The following is a 25,406-nucleotide window of genomic DNA, read 5'->3' on the forward strand; positions in this document are numbered from 1 at the left end:
ATGTGACTCATACAGCCACTGTGTTTCGGTTGCACAGGATGTAACCGAGGGCAGAATCTGGCCCATCCATTATCTAGTCAATCGCTACAAAAGGACATCAGTGGAAAGGAGGCATCAGGAATGTGACAGGGCGATTCAGGAGGATGCAATCGCTCTTCACTTCTCTCCTTGGCTGGTGAACCAGTCCCCATTCAGGTCCGGACTGGTTGGTGGTCCCTATCCGAGTCTCTGATTGGTTTTCCAGTCCCTATCCAAGTCCCTGATTGGTTGGCGATCCATTCCCTAACCAAGCCCAGGATGGTTGGTGAGCCAGCCCCTATCCAAGTCCCCACTGGTTGATGATGTGCTCTCTAGCTCACCCACAAGTTGTTGGGCTTGACGCACAAATCCCCAGGTGAACTTCTCTGCCCAGTGATCTGCAGGAGGTCAGATTAGAGTCGACGATCATAATAGTCCCATAATACATTTTATAATCCACGGATCTATAATCCCCGTGTAGGGTCCCATGTTCCTTCCCCCCCATCTCGAGGTGTCTGGAGCATGGCACCATTGCTTGGCAGAGACAAGGAGCAGGAGAGCAGCAGCGGGTGCATGTGAAAGCGATCAGGCTATTTTCCTAGTGCCCACGGCTCTTTAGGCCCACTCCCAGCTAGCTTTGGGGAGAGGGAAAGTGGGAAGGTAGAAAATCAGCCATCTCCCCACTCTGGCCTTTAACCCCGGGGCTTGCTGTGCTAGGCAAACCCACTCCAAGAGGTGCCGTGTGGACCAGGGCCTCCCTTCTTTGCCCTTTGCATGGGGTGAGTGAGCCCCTGGCTGGCCCCGGCCAGGCTCCTCTCTCTGCCTCTGTCCACTGCTGGCAGATGGCTGTTTACGTGGTGGTGGAGCAGCGCAGGCCAGGTCTGCAGCAGCCAGGCTGCTGGCGGATGAGCAATAACACCATGACATCATTGTGTGAGTGGAGCCTCCCTAGAGAGGAGTGAGGGGTGGGGGCCGGAGGGGGGCAGGCGAGCTAGCGAGCAGGAGAGAGGAGCACAGAGTGAACCCGGCGAGCACTCTAAAAGCACTTAGCCAGACACGCAGCGGCAGGGCATGCTAACGGAGCCCAAGTATGGTCGCTTTCGCAATGGCTCAGTGACGCCCTCGGAGGACCCAGCCATGAGCAGCAAGGTCGCGGCAGCCACCCCGGCCCCCTCGCCGCCCGCCTCCCTGGCCCACCCATGCCCCACGCTGGGCGAAGCCCGCTTGCCGGAGGAGCAGGAGGCTGTGACCACCTTCTGCATGCTGATCCCCAAGATTCCCCAGTGGAAGTTCTCCAGCGCCTCCGGCTTCCTGAGCCGCAGCCCTTCCAGCGCCAGCAAGGACCTGTCATCCCCGGCTAAACCCGGGGGCCCCGGAGATGCAGAAGGTTCCTCCTCCGGCCTGGCTGCTGTCCTGAGCGCCTGTGAGCCTGTCTGCCACTCTCCTTGTTCTCTGCAGGTGATGAACCGGTTCCGAGGAGGGGGAGGGAGAAAGGCCGCTCGGGTCGAGGGGGTCAAACTGGCCGGAGAGGAATGGAATCGGAAAGGTAGCTTCATCAATAAACCGGCGCAGGGCTGGCTCCATCCGGACGAACGGGTCCTGGGACCAGGTGTCTCCTACATCGTCAGGGTAAGCCCGTTTCTCTGGCCCCACCTCCCCTCGGTGCCCACCACTGTCCAGGGCTGAACGAACTCCCATGCTGACTGCATCTCTGCAGCTGGGATTAAATCAGGAGTCCGCTGCCTCAGCACTCAGATCCCTGGGCTCCTCTGTCATTAGAGGCTGGGAAGGGGAAAGGTGCCCCCAGCCATGGGTAGAGGGAAGTTTGGGATGATTCTCCCCCCCAGTTCCCCAGAGTTTTCAAGGCTTCCTCATTCCAGTTCCCTCTGTTCAAGGCCTCAAAGCCGAGCCGTCACCCTGCCCTGGGAGGGGTTGGTGTGGCATCATCAAAGGCCGTCACCATGACACCACGGTAGCTGGGACGTAATTACGACTTGGGCCCTGTGAGGCAGCCTCACCCGGGCAAGGCGATTACACATGGTTTAAAATGAGTGCACTGCTGCTTAGCCAGCATGAAACCCATACTCAGCTGCCAACAGCACTGAGAGCTTGTCCTTCACTGGGCAAGGATCTCCGGCCACTTTTCGATGAACTGACCCCTGGAGTGGCAGGGGGTATTGTTACTCCTCCCCCATGCCAGAAATGGGGAAACTGAGGCACAAAGCAGGGCTGGTCACACAGTGACTCTGTGGTGAAGGAAGGAGCAGAATCCAGCTCTCATGACTCCCAGCCCAGTGTGTCAACCCTAAGACCATCACCAAAGACCCACGGCCTCCTACTGCTCTCCTTCACCCCGTTTGACGCCACTATCATAGACTTCAGTGGAGTTACTCCTGACTTGTGCCAGTGTCAGTGAGGGCAGACTCAGCCCTGCTTAAGCCACCCTTTAAGCATCCCCTAAGTATCAGCTGGGACCACAGCATTCCCCTAAGCATCCCCTCGGCCAAGCTGTGTGTACAGCTGGGCTGAGGAAGGAGAGCCCTGTGGTTAGGGTGCTAGGCTAGGACTTGGGAAGATTGGGTTAAATTACCTGCTCTGCTATAGACTCCTTGGGTGAGTCACTTAGTTGAGCCTTGCCTCAGTTTCTCTGTCTATACATTGGGGATAATAGCCCTGCCCCGCCTCACAGGGGGTTGTGGGGATAAATGCATCAAAGATAGGGAGGGGGTCAGTTACTATGATGGGCTGGTTTCCAAAGGGCTCGGTTGGGCCTGGCGCACCCTGCACTCTAACATACTTACAACCCCATCTCCCCGCAGGAAGCCACTGTGGGGCAGACACACGAGCAAGACACACACACACCCCTCCCATTCTTAAAACTGGGAACTACGCCTGACCGTGGAAATGGTTTTGCTGGGGGGGCTGGGGTGGGGGTGTCCTAGTCTTCATCTCCCATGCAGACGCCGCTGGGCCTGCTGCTGTGGTCTGGACCCAACACAAGTCCACTGATTTCATTGCTCCTAGGCTCTGAGAGCCACCAGAGGAAACCTACCAGCCTGCAGGCCAAAGGAGGCCCCCTTGGGCCCATGAGTGCTGGCTGAGGTGGTGGCCAGGTCTCCCCGCTGCTTTGCACAGGTCTAACTGCTGACACCAGGTCAGGCAGAATCAGGCCCTAGGGGTTAGCTGAGAAAGGAGAGAGATTTGCCTCCCCACTCCCTGAAAAGCATGAGCCAGTCTCCCCAGCAGGGTTTGAGGTGTCCGTGGCACATTCTGGTGGGCCCCCATTCCCTCTCCGTCTAGCCTTGCTTGCCAGGAGCCCTTCACTCAGAGCGTCTATTCCCCAAAGGCCTCCCGGGGCCACAGCTGGCTCCCACAGCAAGATGCAGCTTCGAAGCAGGCTCATGCTCCTCGACCCAGGGGTTTACAAACCCTGGCCCAGACTCTCAAAGGTATTTAGGCAGCTCGGGCTCTTCAGCTTCCCCCCACACTGAGCTCCTGTGGCCAGCCCCAGTCTCCTCCCGAGCCACAACTTCCACCCTGCTATTTTGAGCACGCTTTCTCAAGCAGAACTCGTGGGCATCTGTCCACCCGCGCTGGGAGGCTTGCACCCAGCTGCAGTGCAGACAACCCCCATGGGAGTTAGGTGTGGAAATACCTCTGAAAACCTGGGCCCAAGGTCCTGATCTCTGGTCCGTCCACACAGCTAAGTGTGCAGGATTGGGGCTGGAATAGCCAGACCGTGTAGACGCATTGATACACCAGAAAGCCAGGGGCTGGAAAGGCAGGTCTCCAGCTGGGGAAAGTCTGCTGCCATGGCACTGGAGGGGTCTTCCTGGAAAGGCCGTGTGGCAGATGAGTGTCCTAAACAGGAGTGGGAAGGTTCAGAAGACCTTCCTGTTTCCCAGTGCCTCCGGCCCTACAGCTGGCCTGGCCCCACCAGTGCAGTCTCTACCCTTACCCCAGAGGTAGCTGGATAGCAAGAGACAATGGAGGGGGCAGTTTAACAAACTTCTTCACAATGGGGGCCTCTGCTCCAGCACTGAGACTGGGATCTGAGTTCAAATCCCCCAGGCTTCACAGGGGATGAATCTGGGCCCACCATAGAAATAGGGCCAGCTGTGAAGTTCGGATCTTGGGCTTTGGTTTAGGCTTATCTCCAGGGTTAGCCCCTCCCCCCCCGCCACACACCCCTAGCCCAGGGAGTGATTTTGTGGAGTGGGTTTAATGTGGCCCACCTCTCCAGATGATCCAGGGGTTAGAGCATGAAGATGGGAGGCAGGACTCCTGGATTCTAGCCTGTTTTGGGAGGGGAGTGGGGTCTAGTAGCTGCAGCACCAGACTTGGAGCCAGGACTCTGGGGTTCCATTCAGATCTCTGCCACTGATTTGCTGCCTGATGTTGGAAAAAAAAAAATCACATCCCCTGTGCCTCAGTTTCCCCATCTGCAAAATGGGGATAGTAATCACAAATAACTCCTTTGGGAAGTAGGTGTGAGGGTTCATTTGTGGATGCCCCCTGAGATTCTGGGGGTGCCAGGTGCTACAGAGGTCAGTCTCAACTACAGCGCTCTGAGCCCCCAGGTTGGTATTTTTGGGACTGGAAGGGGGAGACACTTGTAATTGAATTTGCTGATGGCATTTGTCTCCTTGTCTTATTCTCAATTAACTTGTGGTAATTTATAACTGCAGGCGAGATGGAGGAGCAGGGCAGCATGTCTCCGGTTAGCCTCTGTCTCTCTCCTCGCTCTGCCCCATCATAGATCATCAGATGTTTGATGTGTGGGACAATGGTTGAGAGCCAACTGATTTAAAGAGAAATGCGCAGAGGTTAACGCCTTCAGTGCGGGCAGTTTCTACAGGAGGAGGTTGGCAGAAGGCAGAGAGAGGGGCATGGGACAGAGAGAGAAAAGAGATGCATTGATAACGGTGCCTTTCCTTACCAAAGGATCCCAAAGCACTTGCTGTACAGCTCTCTTTGCCCACCACTGAAATGCAGCCATCGCTGGGGTGGAATTTAGCCACTAGACTGCAGCGTAGAACAGGGAGCAAAGAAGTCAAAAGGGGATATCACGAGTCTCTGCAACAGCTGGAATGCCAGTGGGGGAGAGCACAGGGCAGGAGTCAAAGCTCAGGGGTGGGAAAAAGAGGGCATGGTCCAGTGGGTAAAGCACCAGCCTTGGAGTCAGGAGAGTCACAGAATTTAATGCCAGAAGGGATTATTATGATAATCGCGCCTGACTCCTGAACAATAGGCTGGAACACCTCCCCCCAGCCCATAATTCAGCTGGCAGACCTAGCTCTGCCACTGCCTTGCCTGGCAACCGAGGGCAAGTCACTTATGACACTGTCTCATTGCCTCGGCTTCCTCCTTCTACAAAATGCGAATAAAGACACTTGTTTGCAGGGACCTTGGGAGACTGAGACTTATTTGAAAAGGCTTTGGGGGGCGGGGCGGTATCCTGTGCTGGAGGGAGCCATCCAAGGGCAAAGTCCCATTATCGCCAGCACAAAAACATTGGTGTATCCTCCTGCATCAGTCCCACTCCTGCAGAGTAGTGGCACAGCAGAAGGTAGAACCATCAGTAGGGCACTGTCCTGTCTCCCCGCTTCTCCGTCCTCCCCATAAGGCAGGACATTGATGGGGAGCAAGCTGCTGCTTGGCTTTGAAATGAAAGTAACTAGAGCTGGTAAAGACCTCTCCCCCTTGGCCCCCCGCTGCTCTAAGGGGCAAATCAGTACAGGTCAAGGCAGCTCTCCTAGTTTACGCCAGCTGAGGCTCTGGCCCCAGGTGTCCACCCATCAGAGAGAGGCCAGAATAAAGGTCCTGATCCTGAGACCCAGGAGTGCTGGGGTTGCTCAGAACCCCTTAGACTCAGTTCCTCCGTCGCCCACATGGCAGAGGATGTACATTTTAATCACCGCTAGCAAGGGACAAGCAGGCAAGTGCTGCAGGAGGTGAGCACCTGGAGGGATGATCTGAGTGAATTTCTTTCTGGCCCTAAGCTTGCCATGGCCCTAATCAGCGGCCATACATTTTGCCTCCAGCGTTTTCTCCTGGAGTCCTGCCAAGCCCATTAAACAGACCTCAGCGGCAGTGCCTGCTGGAAAGGCAGCTAATGCGCCACTGCTGAGTGGTGGGAGCTGGGAGGGGGCAGAGTGACGTTCCCAGCTAGGGGGTTGGCCCCCATGCAGACAGGCAGAGCTGGAAATCATGGCTACATGGTGGCTGTTTAGCAGCTGGTGAGAGAGAGATTTTGTGGGTATCAGTCCGGTGCCCAGAGGACAGGTGTCTATGCTGCACAAAGCCCCATGGCAACTGGCACTAATTGGCTCCCTTGCTAGTCACTTCAGTGGGAAGCCAAGGCCTGACAGCAACAGAGACGGAGCTTGCTCTTAGAGACAGGCTCCCTTCCAGCTCGGGGCTGAGGCCTGCCAAGTGGGTGGTGCGTGGGCAGTTTGCCTGGATGCTGTCTGCTCCGTCCCTGCTCGGTGCAGACAGAAGGCTGCAGAGCTGTCAGCCTGGCCCCCTTCTCCCTGGCACCGACATCCTCAAACCAGTCGAGGGGCCCGGTTGATCAGGAGAGTGAGTTATGAGCTCGGCCTGCTGAGGCGGGGCAGGATTAGCAGCGCACCAGACCAGCCTCACAGCGTAGCGTTGCCCTTCATACGCTCTGGCTCAGCTTACCTGCTGCCCCCCCCCTACACTCTTCACCCTACTCCAGCTGCTGGTATGACGACCTGCCCCTCCCAGCCATGTCACTAGACAGGTCAGCCCTGCCCAGGGTAACAGAGTCCTATAGACAACATTCAGGAAAGCACAAAACAGAGAGACCTTGGCAGCAGCCAGGCTCAGCATCCCACCTCCTTCCTTCCAGGCTGGCCCCAGCTGCAACCCGCTGGCAGGTACCGGGCTATGGTCAGCCCAGGGGCTGCTTTTCTAGCCTCCCCAGAGAGTTCTGATGTGCTCCCCAGCTGAGTAAAGGGTGGGAGTCCGTACATGAAATGTGCCCAGAGACAAAGCCTCGGAGATGCCCTCTCTCTGCATCCCTCGCTGGATTCCAGAGCCCAGGCTCCAGCCCAAGCCCGACCCAAGGGTACATCTACACTGCCCAACTTGGTGCCGTGGGTCCTTTGCTGCAGTGTAGACATACCCTTAGCCTTATGGGGCACTCCTGGGCCACTGGCTCCATTCTTCACCCCTGGGAGCGTCACTGCGCTGCCCCCTGCTGATTCGGTGCTGTTAGGTGAAGGGATGCAGAGAGCCTGAACTCGCTACACCAACAACCCTCTCACCTCCCTTCCCGCTAGTGACCCGTGCTGAGCCACAGGCCCCCAGGGCTCCGAGAAGAGAGAGGGGTTTGTGAATTCCGTAAGCTGCTCGGGGTGAGCTAGTTCCCATTCCCCCGTAACCTGGGGATCTGAGCAGGGCACTGCAGCCTGGCTGATTTCAACCCCTTTCTCTTCCAGTACATGGGCTGCATTGAAGTGCTGCGCTCCATGAGATCTCTTGACTTTAACACCCGGACGCAGGTTACCAGGTAAGCACCTCCGGGCTCCCTGCCCTGGACTTTCTGGGGTTCTCCTTGATTTCCAGATGAATGCAGCAGCTTTCCAGAGATTCAAGGCTGAGAAAGCCTGTGGGATGGGTTCGTCTACACCTGCCACCTCAGGGCAAGCACAGAGCTTGCAGTCCAGCCAACGGCCTATCTGACCGCTGGCACCCACACCACCCCATAGCACACAGCGTGGGCCCTAAGGAACCCCGTCTAACCCCTCGTGCCCGCACCATGCCATGGCACACAACATGGGCCCTAAGGAACCCCGTCTAACCCCTCATGCCCGCACCATGCCATGGCACACAACATGGGCCCTAAGGAACCCCGTCTAACCCCTCGTGCCCGCACCATGCCATGGCACACAACATGGGCCCTAAGGAACCCCGTCTAACCCCTCGTGCCCGCACCATGCCATGGCACACAACATGGGCCCTAAGGAACCCCATCTAACCCCTTGTGCCCGCACCATGCCATGGCACACAACATGGGCCAAGGAACCCCATCTAACCCCTCGTGCCCACACCATGCCATGGCACACAACATGGGCCCTAAGGTACAGCCGGTCTGACCCCTGGTGCCCACACCGTGCCATAGCACACAGCAGGGGCCTTAAGGGCCCCCCCGTCTGACCTGGCTGTCTCTGCCCTCCAGCTGGTCCATGTTTAAAAGCAGGCGATGTACAGCCACTCTCAAACCAGGCAGCTCACACTGTGGGGTCCCCTGATGGGGAGTCTCAGCACAGAGGTCAAGGACTGAATGGCTCAGGGTGAACACAGGGCAGGGGTGGGCTATGGGTGCCAGACGGCATGGAGGGGAGGGCATATAAGCTGACACCATTGTCCTGGTCTGGGGGAGATGGCAGGTCTCCAGTCTTCAGGGCTGGCTCCCCTTCCCCGCCCCTCAGCTCCCCCAGACACCCCAGCTGAGAAATCCCCATGTACCTTCCAAATAAAGGCACCAGCCCGGAGCACTCAGGGAAGGTATGTGGGAGGCAGGTTCTGCTGCAGCAGCTGTCCGCAAACCAGACAGGTAGCAAGACAAGCTGGGGCTGGGGGTAGAACTGCAGAGTCTCCTGCCTGCTGATGCATTGTAGGGCGGCCACAGGCGGATCGATAGGAGGCAGGGGAGGGGGAAGGAGCCTCCAGAGCAGATTGCCAGCCATGGCTTATTGATGGTCCTGTCCCCGCAGCGATGTGGGAGCAGAAGTAGCATGCGCCGGGGAGCAGGGAGAAGCAAGCAGGAGGAGGGCAAAGGTGCAGGGGGACACGCATGGAGTCTGAGTTGTGCAACCCCCGTCCAAGTTCTGGGGATGGGGACCAGGTCCTTGGGAGACGTCTGTCTCAGGCACGTGGATTCTATGGGCTTGGGGAGCAGGCCGAGCTTCTCGCTGGGACTCAGGGCCCCGCCGGCTCCGTGTAGCTTCTGCATGTCGGCCGAGCGCCATATTTACCCTACCGCAGGGCCGGGGGACCAGCAAGCAGGACAAACGCTGCAGGCACCCAAACAATGAGGCTGAGCTGGGCTCTGGTTTGGGAGGCTCTCACTCAGCTCGCTGACAAAGGATGCCTTGGGAAGTCCCCCCAGCTCTGGGCCGTGGCCGGTGGGCTGCTCAATGCCAAGCAATGCACCGCTGAGCCCAAGGCTTCTCCCCTTGGCAACCAGGCCGTCTAGTGCAGCAGCTGCAGGTGGGTGCACAGGGCAGGGGCGTGGACGGATGGTTGTCACATGGCTTTATGCCCATGCCTTGCCGGGCTGGACAGTGCCCCATTGGGACGGTGGCCTCAGTGGCACAAATACACCACCTTGATCCCACGCTACCTCTTCCTCCTCGAGCCGGTCACTGGCCCTGGGACAATGGGGAGGGGAGCACTGGCCGATGGACACTCAGAGGGAGGAGCCTGAGCACCAAGTACCTGGTGTTTAATTATTAAAGCCGTAGCATGGAGAGAGCCAGAGAGAAAGGGCTGCTGGATGTCAGTGCAGGGTCCCCACAACAATCCTGCCCTCCCCTACTCTTTCCTAGCCAGAGGTGATGTGGACTAGCTGCCCCTGCCGTCATTGCAAGGGTCCCTGGTGCAGCCCCCAGGAGGCAGCATTTTAGCAGCGGGGGTGGGGGATGAGGTTAGATCCCACTGACCTAGTCTTGCCATGGGGGCTGGAGGATTAACCCCAGCCTGCTTGATTCTTTGCTTGCAGGGAAGCCATCAACAGACTGTACGAGGCGGTGCCTGGGGTCAAAGGGGCCTGGAAGAAGAAGGTGGGTAATTGTGCCTCAGTTTCCCCATCTGTAAAACAGGGCTGATGATGCTGACTTAGCTTTGCAGACCCTGAGCAGACGTGGCTAAGCGTTATTAAGGCAGGTTCAGGTTCTGGGATCTCTCCCCCAGGATCTTCGGCGCACTCTCCGCTGGGAGCCCCTTCCCAGCACTGTTGACCTGTGCAGAGTGGTTGTCTGCAGACAGGAAGCTGGACACTTCACTGACTGGGCCTGGGCTGGTTCAGCTCAGCAGAGTTGCAGAAGCTTCCTGCACTGTCCCCCCCTCGCCCTGTCTAGTTAGCTGAGCACAGCACCCAGCGGTACCCCAGATGAGGTGATGACCTGCCAACCCTTTTCTCCTTCCCCAGGCACCCAACAAAGCCCTCTTCTCCATCCTGGGCAAGAACAACCTGCACTTTGCTGGCATGAGCATCACTGTCAACATCTCCATCGACGGGCTCAACCTCATGATCCCCACCACCCGGCAGGTTAGTGCCCACCCAAGTGCTCTGCTCGCTTCCTTGGGGCATGGAGATCTAGGACCAGGGACAGAGGAGAGGTCGCTTGCACCTCTCCTATCCAGTGGTTGTGGGGACTCATGCAGCCCCTAGCACAGGTTAGAGCAGCCTTGTGACTGCTCTAAGTTGTGCCACGGCTTCTGGAGCCCGGGACTAAATTCTGCTCTCAGCTTCACTGCTGTAAATCCAGCATCATTCCCCCAAATGCAAAGGATCCATTCCTGGGTGACAGAGAGGCACCCCAACACCTGTCCCTTTACAGGGGTGAGCCCAGCCCCTGGATCGGGGCCCCACCCAATTTGGGGATCAGCATATCTAGCTCTAGAGGGCAGGTGAGCAGCACCCTTGCTTATCTTCTGAGCACAAGGATCAAACAACTCAGGGTTACACAGGATGGGGAACTAGGGTCATGGCAGGGATTAGAACTCAGGTGGGCCCAGCTACCAGTCTGCTGCTCCAACCACTAGGCCATCCTTTGCTCTTGCAATCCCCCCCATGTCGTTTTGTCCCCTTTAAACAGTCAAGCAAGCCGGTCAGGCTACACAGGGTGGCAACAATCTGGGAGCAGGGGAATTCCTGGGTGCAATCTGAGCAGGGAGGGGAAGCTGGCATTTCTGAACCAACCATGCTTGCCAGCAGGAGGCAGGTGTGTCCATTCGACAAGCCGCAGCCCACACACCCTAGGCCAGGTGGGGTGGATACAGCCGGGCTAGCTCCCACCCCAGCAGCAGAGGAAGGCCAGGACTGTTCCCAGAGCATTGACTTTCGGCGGGTCGATCCCCACCCTCCCCCCGCTCTATGGAGCCACTGCGCTGAGTGATTCGTGAAGATCTTTAATGCCTGCCTCTGTCCCCTGCAGATCATTGCCAACCACCACATGCAGTCCATCTCCTTCGCCTCGGGGGGCGACACGGTAAGGGCCGCCCTCGGCATGCAGAGATAGAGGAGCCACTAGCTCCCCGCAGCCCCTCTCCCTTCTGCATCTCCTCCTCTCCCTCCATATCACCCCCTTTTCATCCCTCTCTTTTCTCCCCTCTGCCTCAGTTTCTTTGGCCTCTGGCCATGATCAACAGGCAGTAACAATCACACTGCCAGTGGACCAGTTTCTGCCTGCTGCAGCCTCAGTCCTGGGCACTGACAGCGGGGTAGGGGAAGGTTCCCACCTGGCTGGTACTTGAACAGCCTGGCAGGGTTTTTTTTTTATGGCTTTGCCAGAGAAGTAATTTAAACTGCCAGGTTGTGTGTGTGTGTGTGTGTGTGTGGGTGGGTTTTTGTGGGTCTGAAGCTTTGCGGTGTTCTCACACAATGCTGGGACAGCTCATGTTAAAAGTCCAGCAAAAGATGCTGCCGTGTTCCCACTTCCATGGTTTAAGCAACAGAGCAAAATTGTTGCAAATACAGGAGCCGTCCGCTCACCAACACACACACGCCACGCACAGGTGTGCGAGGGAGGGTTTGAGGCACGATGAGGAGACCTGCCATGTTTATCAATCTTGTCTATAGCGGGTGTCTTCTCTCTAGATACTAGAAGTGGCTGTTGAAGGGGGTGGGCGTGCGTGCACACGCTGCAGAATCGCTTTGTGGTTGGGGTTGTGGCAGGCCTGCTTTGTGAGTGGGAGGTTGCCACTTTTTTGCATTTCAAAGGTGGTAACCCTAGTCTGGGGGGGAAGAAGGCAACTCCCCTCCCCCTCAACTTGTTTCCATCCCAAGAGCTCAGAGGTCCTGCCTGGCCTCTCTCCCTCTCCACCTGGGTCTTGCAACAGCTCCTAAGCTCTGAGGAGAGAGCAAAGCAGCAGGGAAAGGCAGGAGATAGCCAGAGAAACGCCTCTCTGACCGGTTGGTTCATCCAAGGCTCTCCCACAGAGGAGCATCTACCCCTGTCCATGAAGCAGTGACCTGCCATACCTGGACTGACCGGGGGGGGCGCTGCAGAGGGACACAAGCCGCTTCTTGGCCCCCATGTCCCAAGTGCACTTGTCTGCCAGAACAAACCCCCTTCACAGAGCCTGACCCTGTAATAAGAGTCCATCCCAGCAGGCAGCAGGCAATTTGCATTCCGCCCCCCCCCCCCATACACACACACACACACACTCTCAAGGATTGGGGCCTGGACCCCTGCTTCTTTCACCCCCAAAGCCCAGCCACCCCCTACATAAGCTCCTGCCGCTGCCAGGGGTAGTATGTCCTTTATCTCCTCTTTGGGTTGCAGCCACTAGAGGGCAATCCTCCCTCAGTCAGCCCCAGGGAGCTGGTTCGTTACAGCACAGGCTGCCCGCTGGGCATGACAGAGGGCAGATTGCCCTGGGGCAATGTGGGGAGGGGGGAGTCCCAGCACCGGGTAACCCTCGCTGTCTCTGCGGCACTCCCAAGCCCTCACCAGCCAAGGAGGGAGTGTATCAGACCAGGGACCTACACCCACGTTACCCGGGGAAGGGGGATCTGCCAGCCCGGGGACTGTGGCTCATGCCCTTTATACCCAGGTTCATAGCCCTGCCTCAAGCCCCTCTACCCTTAGCCCACAGGCCAGATCCCAGACCCCAGGAACAATAGCCACAAACCCCTTCCTTCCCTGACTCTCGCTTTCTCTCCAGGACATGACAGACTACGTGGCCTACGTGGCAAAGGATCCCATTAACCAAAGAGGTGAGCGGGGCAGAGGTGAGAGGACACAGGGGGGTAACAAAAAGAGGGGGTAAGCAAGGCAGGATCAAGGCTAAACAGAAGACCCATACTGGCCAGAAGTATGGAGAAGGGTTCTCCCCCTGCCACCCACCTCTTGTGCATTTATTGTAACAGGGGAACTCACCGCCGGACCGCCTCCCCATGCCAGCATGTGGCCTTGCAGGGATTTTTCCACTCTGGAGGCTCTTTTCCCCTGGATCTGCCACAGCTTCTCCCAGGGACAGCCCTGCTTCCGAGAATCCCTCCATGAGGTTCTCCTGCTGGCTGCAGCCTGGGCCACAGCTTCTTTCCCCACCCCTTTCTCTCTCAAGCCTTTTGATGAGGCCCAGGTGTTCACCATGCAAACACCTGACCCTATTAGTCCCACCTCCTTAGGCTAGGGGGCTTATGGCTCAGGCAAGACTGGCCCCATTTCACCTTAAAAGGGCCTGTTACCCCCATGGCAGGAAGGGAAGGGGCAGAGCAGCTTACAGATGTTCTAGGAGAGATCCATGGTTGTGGGAGCTAATAAAATGTAAGATGGGGTCAGATTGTCCGATTCGCTCCGTTCTGCCACTGAAGAGGTGAGGAGGGTGGTGGCGGCGCCTGGTGGGTGAAAAGCTGAACTGGGTCCAAGCTGGATTTGCTAGACCAGATTCCACCATGTTCAGAAAAAATGAACCTCAGCTCTGGACCCACCCCGGTTCTGTGACCCTGAACCCCAGCCTGAAAGGCCTTCCATCTCCCGCTGCCCCCGGCTGGCTCCTGGCTGGGACATGGCCCTGGGGAGGCCAGGCTCCCATTCTGCAAGCACTGCCATATGTCACCCGGGGCCCTTATACACAGTCCGGATGCCCTGCCTGATGTGTCTGTGTCTCTCCCCCTGCCGGGCAGCCTGCCACATCCTGGAGTGCTGTGACGGGCTGGCTCAGAGCATCATCAACACGGTGGGACAGGCCTTCGAGCTGCGCTTCAAGCAGTATCTGCACAGCCCCCCCAAGGTGGTGGTGCCACCGGACAGGTAGGGGCGGGGAGAGACACGGGGCCTCTTGTTGCTGCTGGGGTCGCCCTGGCCCTGCACCTTCTTGCCGTATCCTGGACAGCAATTCCCAGGCATATTCCCAAAGCTTGTCCAGGTGAATGAGGCCTTGCAGCCTTCTACCCCCATGCTCATCTGTCCCTTACGCTGGCATCCCAGCCACTTCCTACTGCCCCCACCAGGTGCTCTCCAGACTCGGGGACAAGGTGACGTTCACACTGCCAAGCCTTCACGGAACTGCTTGGCAGTCAGCACCTGAGCAGGACCTGAGATGCTTCAAGCCCGCAGCAGGGCTGTTGGTGGAAGAACGGGACCGTCCTCTGCTTGGTGCATTGAGGTGTTAGGAGTCTCTGCATCACAAGATACAGGGCCCTGCAGCATTCTCCATACAACTGTGGCTCCGGGGGCTGAGGTGCCCTGGCTGTGGATTCTGTTGCAGCTATGGGTGCTATGTCCAGGATGCTCTCAGTGCTAGGTGCTACCACGCCCTGTGTGCTCGATCATGAGATGGCCCAGCTCTTGATGCCCTGGGTGCTAGGTCTGGGGATGCTCTGGGTCTGGGTGCTCCAATGGCCTGGGGTGCTAGGTCCCGGGACGCCAGAGCTCTGAGTAGAGTCACCGTGGTTCTGGATTCTCTAACTCCTGTATCCTCTGTTGCACAGGGTAATGGGGACTGAGGAATCCGCGTGGGGCAACGAAGAGGAGACGGCTGAACACGATTATTACAACAGCATCCCGGGGAAGGAGCCTCCTCTAGGGGGACTCATCGACTCTCGGCTCAGGCACACAACGTTGCTGGGCCACGTGCCCTCCCAGCCCTCCTGCGCCGGTCACTTCAGCCAGGTGAATCCTGCAGTCAGCACGCTTGGCTGTACATCTGCCCCAATTCCCCCCAGCCCTACAACCTCCCCACCCCACGGCTGCACCTATAGCCTCCTGTGTTGAATCGAGCCTTTTCCCCTGATGCTGACAGCTGGAAACCAAACCTGGTTCTTGTCCCCATAGAGGACTCATGCAGAGAGTGCCTGGTGCGGGGCCAGGCCTGGAGCTTCTCTGGAATAGCCTCTGGGGTCAGGGATGGAGGTTGGTCCATCAGGGAGAGCCCCATACAGGGAGAGCCTCTGGGGCTTGGGGGTTCCATTGTCCAGCAGTAAAGTCTGTCACAGACTCTGGGGCGCGTGGGATTTTACCAAACGCTCCAGCCATTGAGTCATCGGTTCATTGCGTTTAAGGCCAGAAGAGACCATTCAATCCTCTGCATATCACAGGCCGCAAACCCCCAGATGAACGTGCTGCAGCCGTCAGGAGACTAAATAATGGTGTGCAACAGGCAAAGAACAGGAGGGACGGAGGCACATCAATCCCACGGCCCCTGCATGGGCAGTCACTAAACCCCTCGGCTGTGTCACCCCGTCACACAGAGGAGGGAGCTGAAGCGTGCGGGGGTGAAATGACTCGCGGCAAGCCGTGGAAGTGTGGCTAGAGCTGGCTTTAGCATGAAGGGATTTGTGGCTCTCCAACCCATGTGCTTGGATACTGCACTGCCGCCGCAGGGGCTCCGTGGAGGGACCTGCTGCACACTTCCATGAGCTGTGACCTCCAGGCTGTGTTTCTGGGCCTAGCAATGTTCTCCATTTGCCAGCAAGGGATGGAGACCCCGAGGAGGCAGCGAGCAAAGCTAGGATATCAGCTGTCCTCACACCCCCACCTAATGCAGCTCCCTCTCCACTGCCTGGGTCTCCAGATCACATGCCCACGTGTGGAGGGGAAACAAACCTCCTGCATCATGTGTGGTGCATGGACCGAGGGCTGATTCTTCTGCTTCACAGGTTGGATTTCCTGCCAGAAGAGACCAGAACAGCCACCCGGGCTCCCACTGGGACGGCGACGCTCCCGGTACGTGCTGCAGCTCGAAGGCGTCATTTAACCCAGGGACTCGTGTCCCTGCGGGTACTGGAATGCATGGCCCAAGGACTCGCAAATGCCTGTGGTGGGACCCTCGGAGATGGGCATCACTGTCCCTCGCTGGCCAGTTACGAGAAAACTAGCTGAGAACGATGCATGGAGCAGCTGCTTGGTGCGACACCCCTTTTGCAAACCTGATTCTTTGGCATGAGTCACACGGCCTGGCACGTCAGCTGATCCTTCCGCACCATCACCACATGGACTCCAGGGAGAACTGTCAGGGAGTGGGGGTGTTACTGGTCACCAATGAGCTTGTCCCCGAGTCTCCCCTGGATGGTACAGCAGCTGCTCCCATCAGAGACGATGTAGGAAGCTTGGTCGCCTGCTCCTCCCCTAGCGAGTCAGGGTGAAAGGGCCAAAAACGGGGAGGTGAAAGGACCCAGGGGAAGGTGAGATCGGTGTAGGAGTGCGTGGCCAAGGAGAGGACAATCCTAAAGGGAGGAGCAGAGGGATGTTCAGGCTGCATAGAGCAAGGAGAGCTTCTGAGCAGGGAGAGTGTGTGAGGTGGAAATCACCTCCCCAGGGAAGCAAAGGGGGCCCCCATTGGTACAACTGGACAAGACACCAGAGGATAGAGCATAGGGAGTGATCCTAGCATGGGCGGTGGGTACTGTAGCTGAAGGAGGCTGTGTCTCCCCAAACAGCCAGGCCCAGCTTTCCTCTCCTACTTTCCGCTCTGCGTGTGGATCCAGTACCCCAGTGCTGTGCTGCCCACCTTCCCGGCGCTCCGGGGGGCTAGCCGGGGTGGAGTTTGGTGGCTGCAGTGAGGGGGGGGCTTTGGGCTTCAGCAGGCAGTCAAGGAAGAGGAGGTGGGGCCTCGGGCAGAAGGGGCAGGGCTGGGGGCTAGCCTCCCTCAGCCGGCGGTTCATGGCTCCTGGGTGGCAGGCCCGGCTCCTGGGTTCCTTAGCACAGAGCCTGCCGGCACTCACTGCAGGGCACGGTTGTGTCTTCCAGGCCAGTCCTGCGACGGCTACCTCCAGGCAGACAGCCAGCCCCTCGGATGCCGTGACTACGAGGAGCACATGTACGTCAACACGCAGTGCCTGGACGGCTGGGAGCACGAGGCAAGCCCCCCCAAGGATCTCTTTGACATGAGTAAGACAGCAGCCTTGCTCGGCATGAAGGGTGTGGGGAAGGTGCAGGAAGCTGTCAGGATTGCTGAAAGCCATGATCTCAGGCCCTGCTTTCCTCCCACTCTGGTGCAGGAGAGGAATCAGGTTCTCAGGAGGTGGCCAGACGTGAGCTTGCTTAGCTTGCTCACAGCTCTAGGTTCACCCTGCAGCCAGACCTGTCTGCTAGGAGCATACGCCAGCAGTCTCTGTGTCTCATCTACATTTGAGAGGGGAAGGGCTTTACCGGGAGGGGCGTTTTGTCTCCTGGTGTCAGGTGATCCATGCAGCAGCCATGCGCTTGGCCCGTACAGGCACCAGGCTGAAGCCCACGTCACAGATTCCCTGCTGGGGGGCAGAGAGATTCCACTCACAGCTCTGCGATGAACTTTCCCTTCTCTGCGTGAGGGGAGCTGCAGCACCAGCCTGGCTGCCTTGTGAAAAGGTAGCATGCGAAGACCTCCGGGGCCATCCAGCCTGGGAGAGATGAATGCTTCTCGGGGTCATCCAGCCCCACAAACTGGTGTGGGGTCAGAGAGTTAGGCTGGCCAGCTCCTGGCAATGTCAAAGTGACGCCTGGGGCCTTCACCAAATGGCTCTGCTGTCAACAGTGCTGTCGCCATCTGGCCTGTGTTCAATGCTGCCCTCTCCTGGCTGTAGTCTGTGTCGCTCAGCTAGGAGTCCTAGACTCTGTACTGCTCATGGGACTCCAGTGGTAGGTGCCCATGCTTTTGAATCAGAAGCCCCGTTCTACTCCTGTTTTAGCCTTGCGGCCTCAATATGCAGCAGAGCGACAGCCTAGGGAGCCAGGGATTCATTACTGTACCCTGCTCTCTCCTGAGCTCAGATCCCTCAACAGACCGTAATGAATTTACCCTCCACAGCCCTGTAAGGAGCAGGGATGCCTGCGTGACCCCTTTTCACAGGTGAGGAGGCTGATTGAGCAAATAGACCCCAGGACTCCTGCCCCTTCCCTGCAAGGCCCCCGGCCCCTATGCTGAAGGGAGAGGCAGCAGCCTGCGGACTTGAGGTCCAAGTGGGAGCCAGTCCTGAGTGCATCTAGCTGAGAATTCACATCGTCCCAAGGAGCTACAGACCCTGCACTGCCCCTGAGGCTTGGCCAGCACTCGTCGCTCCAACCCTGTCAGTGAGCAGCTCCCGTTTCCAGCCAGGAGCCGAAAGACACGAACCAACCCACCCACCCCAAGCGACGGCTAAGGAAGGACAAAGGGCTCTGCATCTTTTCTGAGGGTGACACCGCTGAGCAGCTGTGGACTGAATGGACTGGGCTGCGGCAGCGCTGAGTGCGAGATGCAAAAAGCAACTTGCCCTCCGCCACGTCCTGGTGCCCTGCTGGATGCGGGCAAGCGGCTGTGGATTTGTTTAGCCAGCGCCCCCTTGGCTGGCATTCCCAGAAAACACAGGAACAGACACTCAGCCATTTGCCTTTCACAGGGGCTTGGCAGTATCGCTAGGATCCATCTTCAGTAATGCACCAATGGATGACTGGCTGTCTATTTCACACCTGCCTGGAGCCCTCATCTCTGGAGGGTCTGAGCATCTCATCAGCTTTAGCCTCCTAACCCCCATCAGAGGCAGGGCAGGGCTATTAACCCCCATTACAAATGAGATCTGAAGTCAAGAGATGGAGAACCCCGGAGGGAAAGCAGGGTTTCAAACCTAGAGCTCCAGAGTGCTAGGTTCACACAGAACCACTAGGCCGTCCTTCCACTGTGGGGCCCACCCCCCACGCCGGGTTTCAGCTGCAGCCCAAATGTCTGCGTGGCTATTTTGAGCCCTGTGAGCCTCAGTCTATTGTGAATCATGGCTGCGGGTTGGGTTAGTATTTTTTTGCAGTGTAGACGTACCCACAGTCAGGCCTGGGCTTCACACCCCTGCTGAACTGGGGCCCGTTGCGCTGGGCTGTTCGTCCCTTTGCAGCATTTCACCTCGTTGCTTTGGTTGGGCCGAGGTGGTGATTTCCAGGGGTTTAGCCGTGCTACAGAGCCCAGTTCTTCAGATACAAGGAGGGGAGACGACTCCTCTGTCCCAGGAAAGCCCAGCAAACCACTCCATTGCGCATGCATCTCCTTGGAGAAAGGAGGAGAGACCACAGCATGTGTGGCAGACGTTACCCGTGTCACCCAGTGCCCCACCGGAAGGTGCTCAGAGACTGCGGTGACGGGCACGGTATAAGAACCTCACTAGAACAGAAGAGTGGGAGTTGCCTTTGGGCTTTGGCTCAAGGCCTTTAAAAGAGCCGGCCCCAGGTCCAGCAATGGGAGAATTCTTCCCAGACCCAGCTGGCAGTAGGTCTGGGGACTGGGTGCCCTGTGATGTGATCCTGGCTAGGGTAGCTGCTACGGCCTGTCCCCTCCTTGCTTTATATTCCTGGCTTCTTGCAGGGCCCTTCGAAGACGCCCTAAAGCTGCACGAGTCCACGGTGGCTGGTGGGGCCAGCCCTCCCCTTGAGGACCAGTGGCCCAGCCCGCCTACCCGGAAGGCTCCCATCGCCCCCACGGAAGAGCAGCTGAAGCGGGAGCCTTGGTACCACGGGAAGATGAGCCGGCGAGACGCCGAGAAGCTACTGCAGATGGACGGGGACTTCCTGGTGAGGGACAGCATCACCAACCCTGGGCAGTATGTCCTGACGGGCATGAACAGCGGGCAGCCCAAGCACCTACTGCTGGTGGATCCCGAGGGCGTGGTAAGGACCGGGCTGGGCTCCCCAAGCTCAGCCCGAATGTCCTTGATGGGCACCTCACCCCGCTTAGCCCCACCAGCCTCCTCTCTGGGTGGGCGCTACCGGCCCCCGCCTAACACCCACCCCCTTCCCCGTTATGTTGCTCCAGGTGAGGACCAAGGACGTCCTGTTCGAGAGCATCAGCCACCTGATCAACTACCACCTGCAGAACGAGCAGCCCATTGTGGCAGCGGAGAGTGAGCTGCACCTGAGGCAGGTGGTGAAGAGGAAGCAGTGATGGCTGGGTGCGTCCCCCCGGCAGGGGCCTACAGGGGGCAGGCAGGAAACCAGGGGGCCTGATTTTCTCTTGCCCTCGCCCCAGTCAGAGCAGTGGGGAATCAGCCACCCCCTCTCTCCTCTGTGGGGGTGACCCAGTGGGGACAGGCCCGGTATCCACTGCCTCTTGGGCTGGGCTAACGAGGGACGCTGGGAGCGAGACACCCTCTGAGCATGCTGGGCCTCTGACGCTGTGATCCCTGAAAGAATCTCCTTTTTCTCTGGCCCAGAGCTCCCCAAGGACCTGGCTTTGTACCCCGAACGCCTGCCCAAGGAGGAAAGGGGGGCCAGGTGAAAAAGCAAGTGGATGCCACAGACAGAAAGCCCCCCCCACCTTCCCTAAGCAGCACCCACAGTCCCCTCTGCTCCTCCTTTTCCTTCACCTACTGACACAGTCACCCTCTCTCTTTCCCCAGGGGACCGTTTTCCCTTCCCTCCCGAACAGCTTCTTCTTTCCCTCTCTCCTCCACTTGTGGCCATGCTCCCTCCTTCTCTCCCCCTCCTCTGGACTCACGCCATCTTCCCTCTTGCCCATGGATGGCTGTCACCCGCCTACAGGTTACTGCTGCTGTTCCCCCGCCTACAGGCAGCCACCTGGGCCCGTGTCTCTTCGGTGGACCCCTGTCCATTCGTGTTCTCTCTCCCACCTCCACCAGTGGAGTGCTGTCACATCCCCCCTCTCTCTCCTCCAGCTCTGTGCCATCTTCCCTCTCTCTCTCTCTCTCTCTCTCTCTCTTACAGACTGTTGCTACATCTCCTCTTTCCCTCTTAGCTGCAGGCTGCTGCCGCAACCCACGCCGACTTTTTCACTCTTCCTCCTAGCCTGAGATGGAGGTGATGTATTTATTCTACACGTGCCGATGAAACTCCGACTGGGACGTTAGCACGGCTCTCCCCACCATCCCTACCAAGGAGCCCGGATGACACCAATGGAGCTCAGCTCTTTGCCGTGTACATCCCACCAGGAGCACACATACAACAGATCAAACCTACCCCCAACTTCTTAGACTAGTAGTTAATTAAACCAAATGAATTGTGAGCAGGGAGCTGTGCTCGGGAGCTGCTTGCAACCCCGCCTGGGCGCGGACTGTGGTCTACTGCCTAAGTGCGGCGCTGGGTGCCAGGACTCCTGAGCTCTTTGCCTCCACCTCTGCTGCTGACTGGCTGGGTGACCTTGGGCAAGTTGCTTCGCCGCTCTGTGCCTCAGTTTCCCCATCTGTAAAATGGGGAGGATGATACTGACCTACCTACCTCGCAGGGGGTGCTGCGGGGAGGAGTTAGCTAAAGCTGGTGTGGCCTTCTGAGTGCTAAATAGCATCCAGCTCAGCGGTTAGGTTTAGTCGCTGCTAGAGACCATCAGAGGGGTAGGGAACCCCCTTTGGAGGTATAATTGGGTGTGTCGGGAGGTGTCAGAAGCACAAGGCCCCATTCCCATCTGCAAGGAGAATAGGAGCCTCTTCCCCATCTCACAAAACCTCCCAAGCCAACCCATTACGGTAACAGCTGCTTAGACTCCAGTTTACAGCCATGAGGGGACAATCTTGTAATTACATTATCTGACTGAGATGGCCCATCATTAGGGAAACAATGTCAGACCTTATCAGCACTCTGCTTATTGAATCAGGACCAGAAGACAGAGGTTTGGACCTTGGAAGAGAGGACAAAAGCGACACAAATGAGGGTTTGGCCGTCCCATTGCTGGGACGAATCTCTCCTCCTGCACAGATACCCAGGGGGTGACTTGGTGTCCACTTGGCTTCTGCCATGCTTCAGAGCCTCAGCCAGGCTCCTAGTACCTTGCCCGGGTCATGGCACTGCCCCTCCACTCTGGCTGGGGTAGCCAGGGGCCTGCTTCCTTTGGATGGTGGAAGATGGGATCTTCCCCAGAGCCTAAGCTTTGGAGACTCACCAAGCACCAGCTCCTCCTAGGCCACCTGCTCCCAAGTGGCATCGCCTCAGGAGATGCCAGAGTCCTCTTCCAGCAGGGGTCCCTGCTCTTTGGAAGCTCCTATCTCCTCCAGTCCCACCCCAGAATGGAAAGGTACCTTCTCCAGCAAGGTGGGTCTTGCTCTTCTCAGGCACACAGGTCTGATTTTACAGGTTACCCGGCACTGAGCATCCATCAGCTGGGACCCACGGTGAGAAGTCCACTGAACAGCTGCAGCCTTTTAAAGGCTACACAGCAATTGTCTCTCCAGCATGCTGGCTTTGGGGGAGCATCTGACACGCAGCGAGGGGTTCGCTGGTTTGAATATGTTTCTAATTAAATGTGGAAATGATCAAATGGCCTGAGCGTGATCTTGCCTCTGCTTGACAGGCCCCGGCGCAGCATGTGCCCTGGGGGAAGAGATGAACAGAGCCATCTGCCTCCGTTCTGGTGTGCGACAGCTGGTGCTCTGTGCAAACAGCTGCTCAGGTGAAAGCAGGCCATGACTGGTCACCCCTGGCTCCTGTGGGGTGACTTTCAAGTACTGTCCCATGAGCCTCCACCTGGTCCAGACACTGAAGTTACCTAATGGCAGCATAAGCTCCCGAGTGGTTGGTCCCTATGGCCCGTTCTGTCCTTGGCCTCATTGCCAATGGGGTTGGGAGGCGCATCCCTCAAGGCAGCCCTACCAGGGATTGAACTGGGGTCCTCCAGAACTAAAGGCATAAGCAGCTACAGCGTGAACTAAGCCAAGCTGCCCCAGCAGGGGCTGTAGGAGACTCATATGCTCTGCAGATCAGGCACCGCGGGGTACACGCAATACACGGGTTTTACGTGCTGGGTCCTCCAGACAACCTAGCCAAGCAGACACTTCGTTTGTAACGCCCCCTGGAATTCCGCTCCCCTCCCGCCTCCCCTACACGCTCCCGAGCACCTGATTTCTGAAATGGCTTCTGGCAGATTGAGCCCAGCACCTAGTCCTCGCCTCCCTGATCCTGTGATCCACGCTGGGCATCACTGAAATTAAGAGGGAGCCCCCCTGATTTGGAATCCAGGTTTGGATTCTGGATTCTCACTGGATCTGGGGGTGCCTAGACCTATGGAGGGGGCTCGGACCCATTAGAGAGAGCTCAGCTGTGACATCTGCAGCTGGATCCAGGGTTCGAGCTCAGCCCAGGACAGAGAGTGGGGAAGCACTCTGGATTTCAGACCCCTACCTGGGATCAGATTCTCAGACGTGCAGCCCCATTGACAACGTCAGAGTGTTTGGATCTAAGGTTAAAGGAGTTAGCTCCAGGCCATCGGCAGGGACATGGGAGCTTGGTCATGTCCTGTGCATTTGTTAATGTTTATATTGTGGCAGCCCCGGGCCTGGAGTGGGATCCCATTGTGCTAGAACAATTCCTGCACCACAGAGCTTGCAGGCAGGATTGGTCCCTGCTGTATATTATCCAGCCTCTAGATCTGGTTTAGATTTAAATGACTCAGGGTATGTCTACATCTAAAATTTTGCAGCGCTGGTTGTTACAGCTGTATTAGTACAGCTGTATAGGGCCAGCGCTGCAGAGTGGCCACACTTACAGCAACCAGCGCTGCAAGTGGTGTTAGATGTGGCCACACTGCAGCGCTGTTGGGCGGCTTCAAGGGGGGTTCGGGGAACGCGAGAGCAAACCGGGGAAGGAGACCAGCTTCGCCGCGGTTTGCTCTCGCGTTCCCCGAACCCCCCTGCAAACCGCAGGGAAGGAGACCTGCTTGCACGGAGGTTCGGAGAACGCGAGAGCAAACCGGGGAAGGAGACCAGCTTCGCCGCAGTTTGCTCTCGCGTTCCCCGAACCCCCTTGCAAACCGCAGGGAAGGAGACCTGCTTGCTCGGGGTTCGGGGAACGCGAGAGCAAACCGGGGAAGGAGACCAGCTTGATTACCAGAGGCTTCCTCAGGTATGCTGGGATACCTGCTTATTCCACGGAGGTCAAGAAAAGCGCTGGTAAGTGTCTACACTTGATTACCAGCGCTGGATCACCAGCGCTGGATCCTCTACACCCGAGACAAAACGGGAGTACGGCCAGCGCTGCAAACAGGGAGTTGCAGCGCTGGTGATGCCCTGCAGATGTGTACACCTCCTAAGTTGCAGCGCTGTAACCCCCTCACCAGCGCTGCAACTTTGTGATGTAGACAAGCCCTCAGTTCAGGTGGCTTCTACTCCTCCCCTTGCGAGATGCTTCTGCTGCTGAACACGCAGCACCATTATTACAGCTGCGTCTACCTGCCCATGCCCCACATTGCTACTGGCACTCCATGGCAGCCTTGGTCTGGCACCCAGAGCTTGGTTGAGCCAGAGACAGCAATCCACCCTCTTGCCCTAGGAGTGGGGGGGATCCATGGGCGGAAGGGGAAGATTGCACTGCTGCTGCCTGTACTGTGCCCATCCTGTGATCTCAGAGGGCACTTGGATCAAGGTGGAGCCTCTCCAGGGGGTGCCCACACCTCCCCCAGGGTGGCACTTCCCTGTCCCTGTCCCTGGCTGGTGGGGGAGTCAGGATGTTCCCCCACTAAGCCCTGTTGTCCAATTACTTTCTTCCTCCTCCAGCGTGTTATAGCTCCGTTATTTTTACTCCTGCTGCCTTCTTGGGGGGGAACGAGAAGGGAGAACTACTGAGATCTGGGTTCAAGATCTGCCACCCAGGTGCTTCCCAGTCCGGATCTCTCTCCCTCTCATTGTGTCGCGCCTGGCACCTGAGCTGCCACCTGCTGTTTTTGCAGACTCGGAGCTGCCATTCATCACAAGTTAATGAACACTCCCATTCAAATGGGAATGAAAACCCAGCAGGGGTGCCCACCTTGAGGCTCTTTTCTAAGCAGAATGACCCCACAAAAGAAGCGAAGCTCAAATGAACAGAGGCAGAAAAGGCCGGGTGGATCTTGCGCTGCCCAGCGCTCCTACAAGCGGGTAGTGCCAGGTGGCTGTTGATCAGGAAAATTGGGGGTATGCTTCCAAAGCAATGTGAGTACGTCTGAATCCCTCTCCCTCCACTTCCCTCATCTTTCGCTGCATCCAGATGAACTTTTAGGCCCTGATTTTCAAAGCTTTCGACCTGGCTCCCAGTCTCCTGGGTCTAGTTCATTGCAAACTGCAGCCAGCATTTGGAGAACCAGGCCGATCAGCTGATGAGAGGAAGGATGGATGTAGTGAAGGACTGCTGAGTGCTGTGCCCAGCTCTGCTACTGACCCCCTTTAAGGCCTTGGCCCTGTCACTTATCTCTCTGTGCCTCTTCCTCATTGACCAAAGGTGGCTAATAATACTCCCTTTAATACAAATATAATAACAACAAGAGCTACC

General features: G+C 57.6%; 1 protein-coding gene across 2 annotated transcripts; it reads left to right on the plus strand.

The window, feature by feature from the left end:
• Positions 1-1,155: 1,155 nt before the first annotated feature.
• SHC2 (SHC adaptor protein 2) lies at positions 1,156-22,360 on the plus strand. 2 transcript variants are annotated; one of them, XM_030540430.1, is made up of 13 exons: positions 1,156-1,647; positions 7,485-7,555; positions 9,770-9,830; positions 10,199-10,318; positions 11,208-11,261; positions 12,940-12,991; positions 13,904-14,030; positions 14,711-14,891; positions 15,878-15,944; positions 16,968-17,108; positions 19,528-19,829; positions 19,975-20,110; positions 20,964-22,360. In XM_030540430.1, the coding sequence occupies exons 1-12, from the start codon at positions 1,156-1,158 to the stop codon at positions 20,101-20,103; spliced, it is 1,797 nt and encodes a 598-aa protein (XP_030396290.1). In that variant the 3' UTR covers positions 20,104-20,110; positions 20,964-22,360. The 2 variants fall into 2 exon arrangements, with proteins under 2 accessions (XP_030396290.1, XP_030396289.1); XM_030540429.1 differs by lacking the exon at positions 20,964-22,360 and having other exon boundaries at positions 19,975-20,344.
• Positions 22,361-25,406: the final 3,046 nt, after the last annotated feature.

The sequence above is a fragment of the Gopherus evgoodei genome, chromosome 22 (genome assembly GCF_007399415.2).
Source record: "Gopherus evgoodei ecotype Sinaloan lineage chromosome 22, rGopEvg1_v1.p, whole genome shotgun sequence".
NCBI lineage: Eukaryota > Metazoa > Chordata > Testudines > Testudinidae > Gopherus > Gopherus evgoodei.

Coding starts and splice junctions, on each gene's coding strand:
- SHC2 (XM_030540430.1), top strand. CDS start 1,156: ATGAGCAGCAAGGTCGCGGCAGCCACCCCGGCCCCCTCGCCGCCCGCC. Junction 1,648..7,484: donor GTGTCTCCTACATCGTCAGG/GTAAGCCCGTTT, acceptor TTTCTCTTCCAG/TACATGGGCTGCATTGAAGT. Junction 14,031..14,710: donor GTGGTGGTGCCACCGGACAG/GTAGGGGCGGGG, acceptor TCTGTTGCACAG/GGTAATGGGGACTGAGGAAT.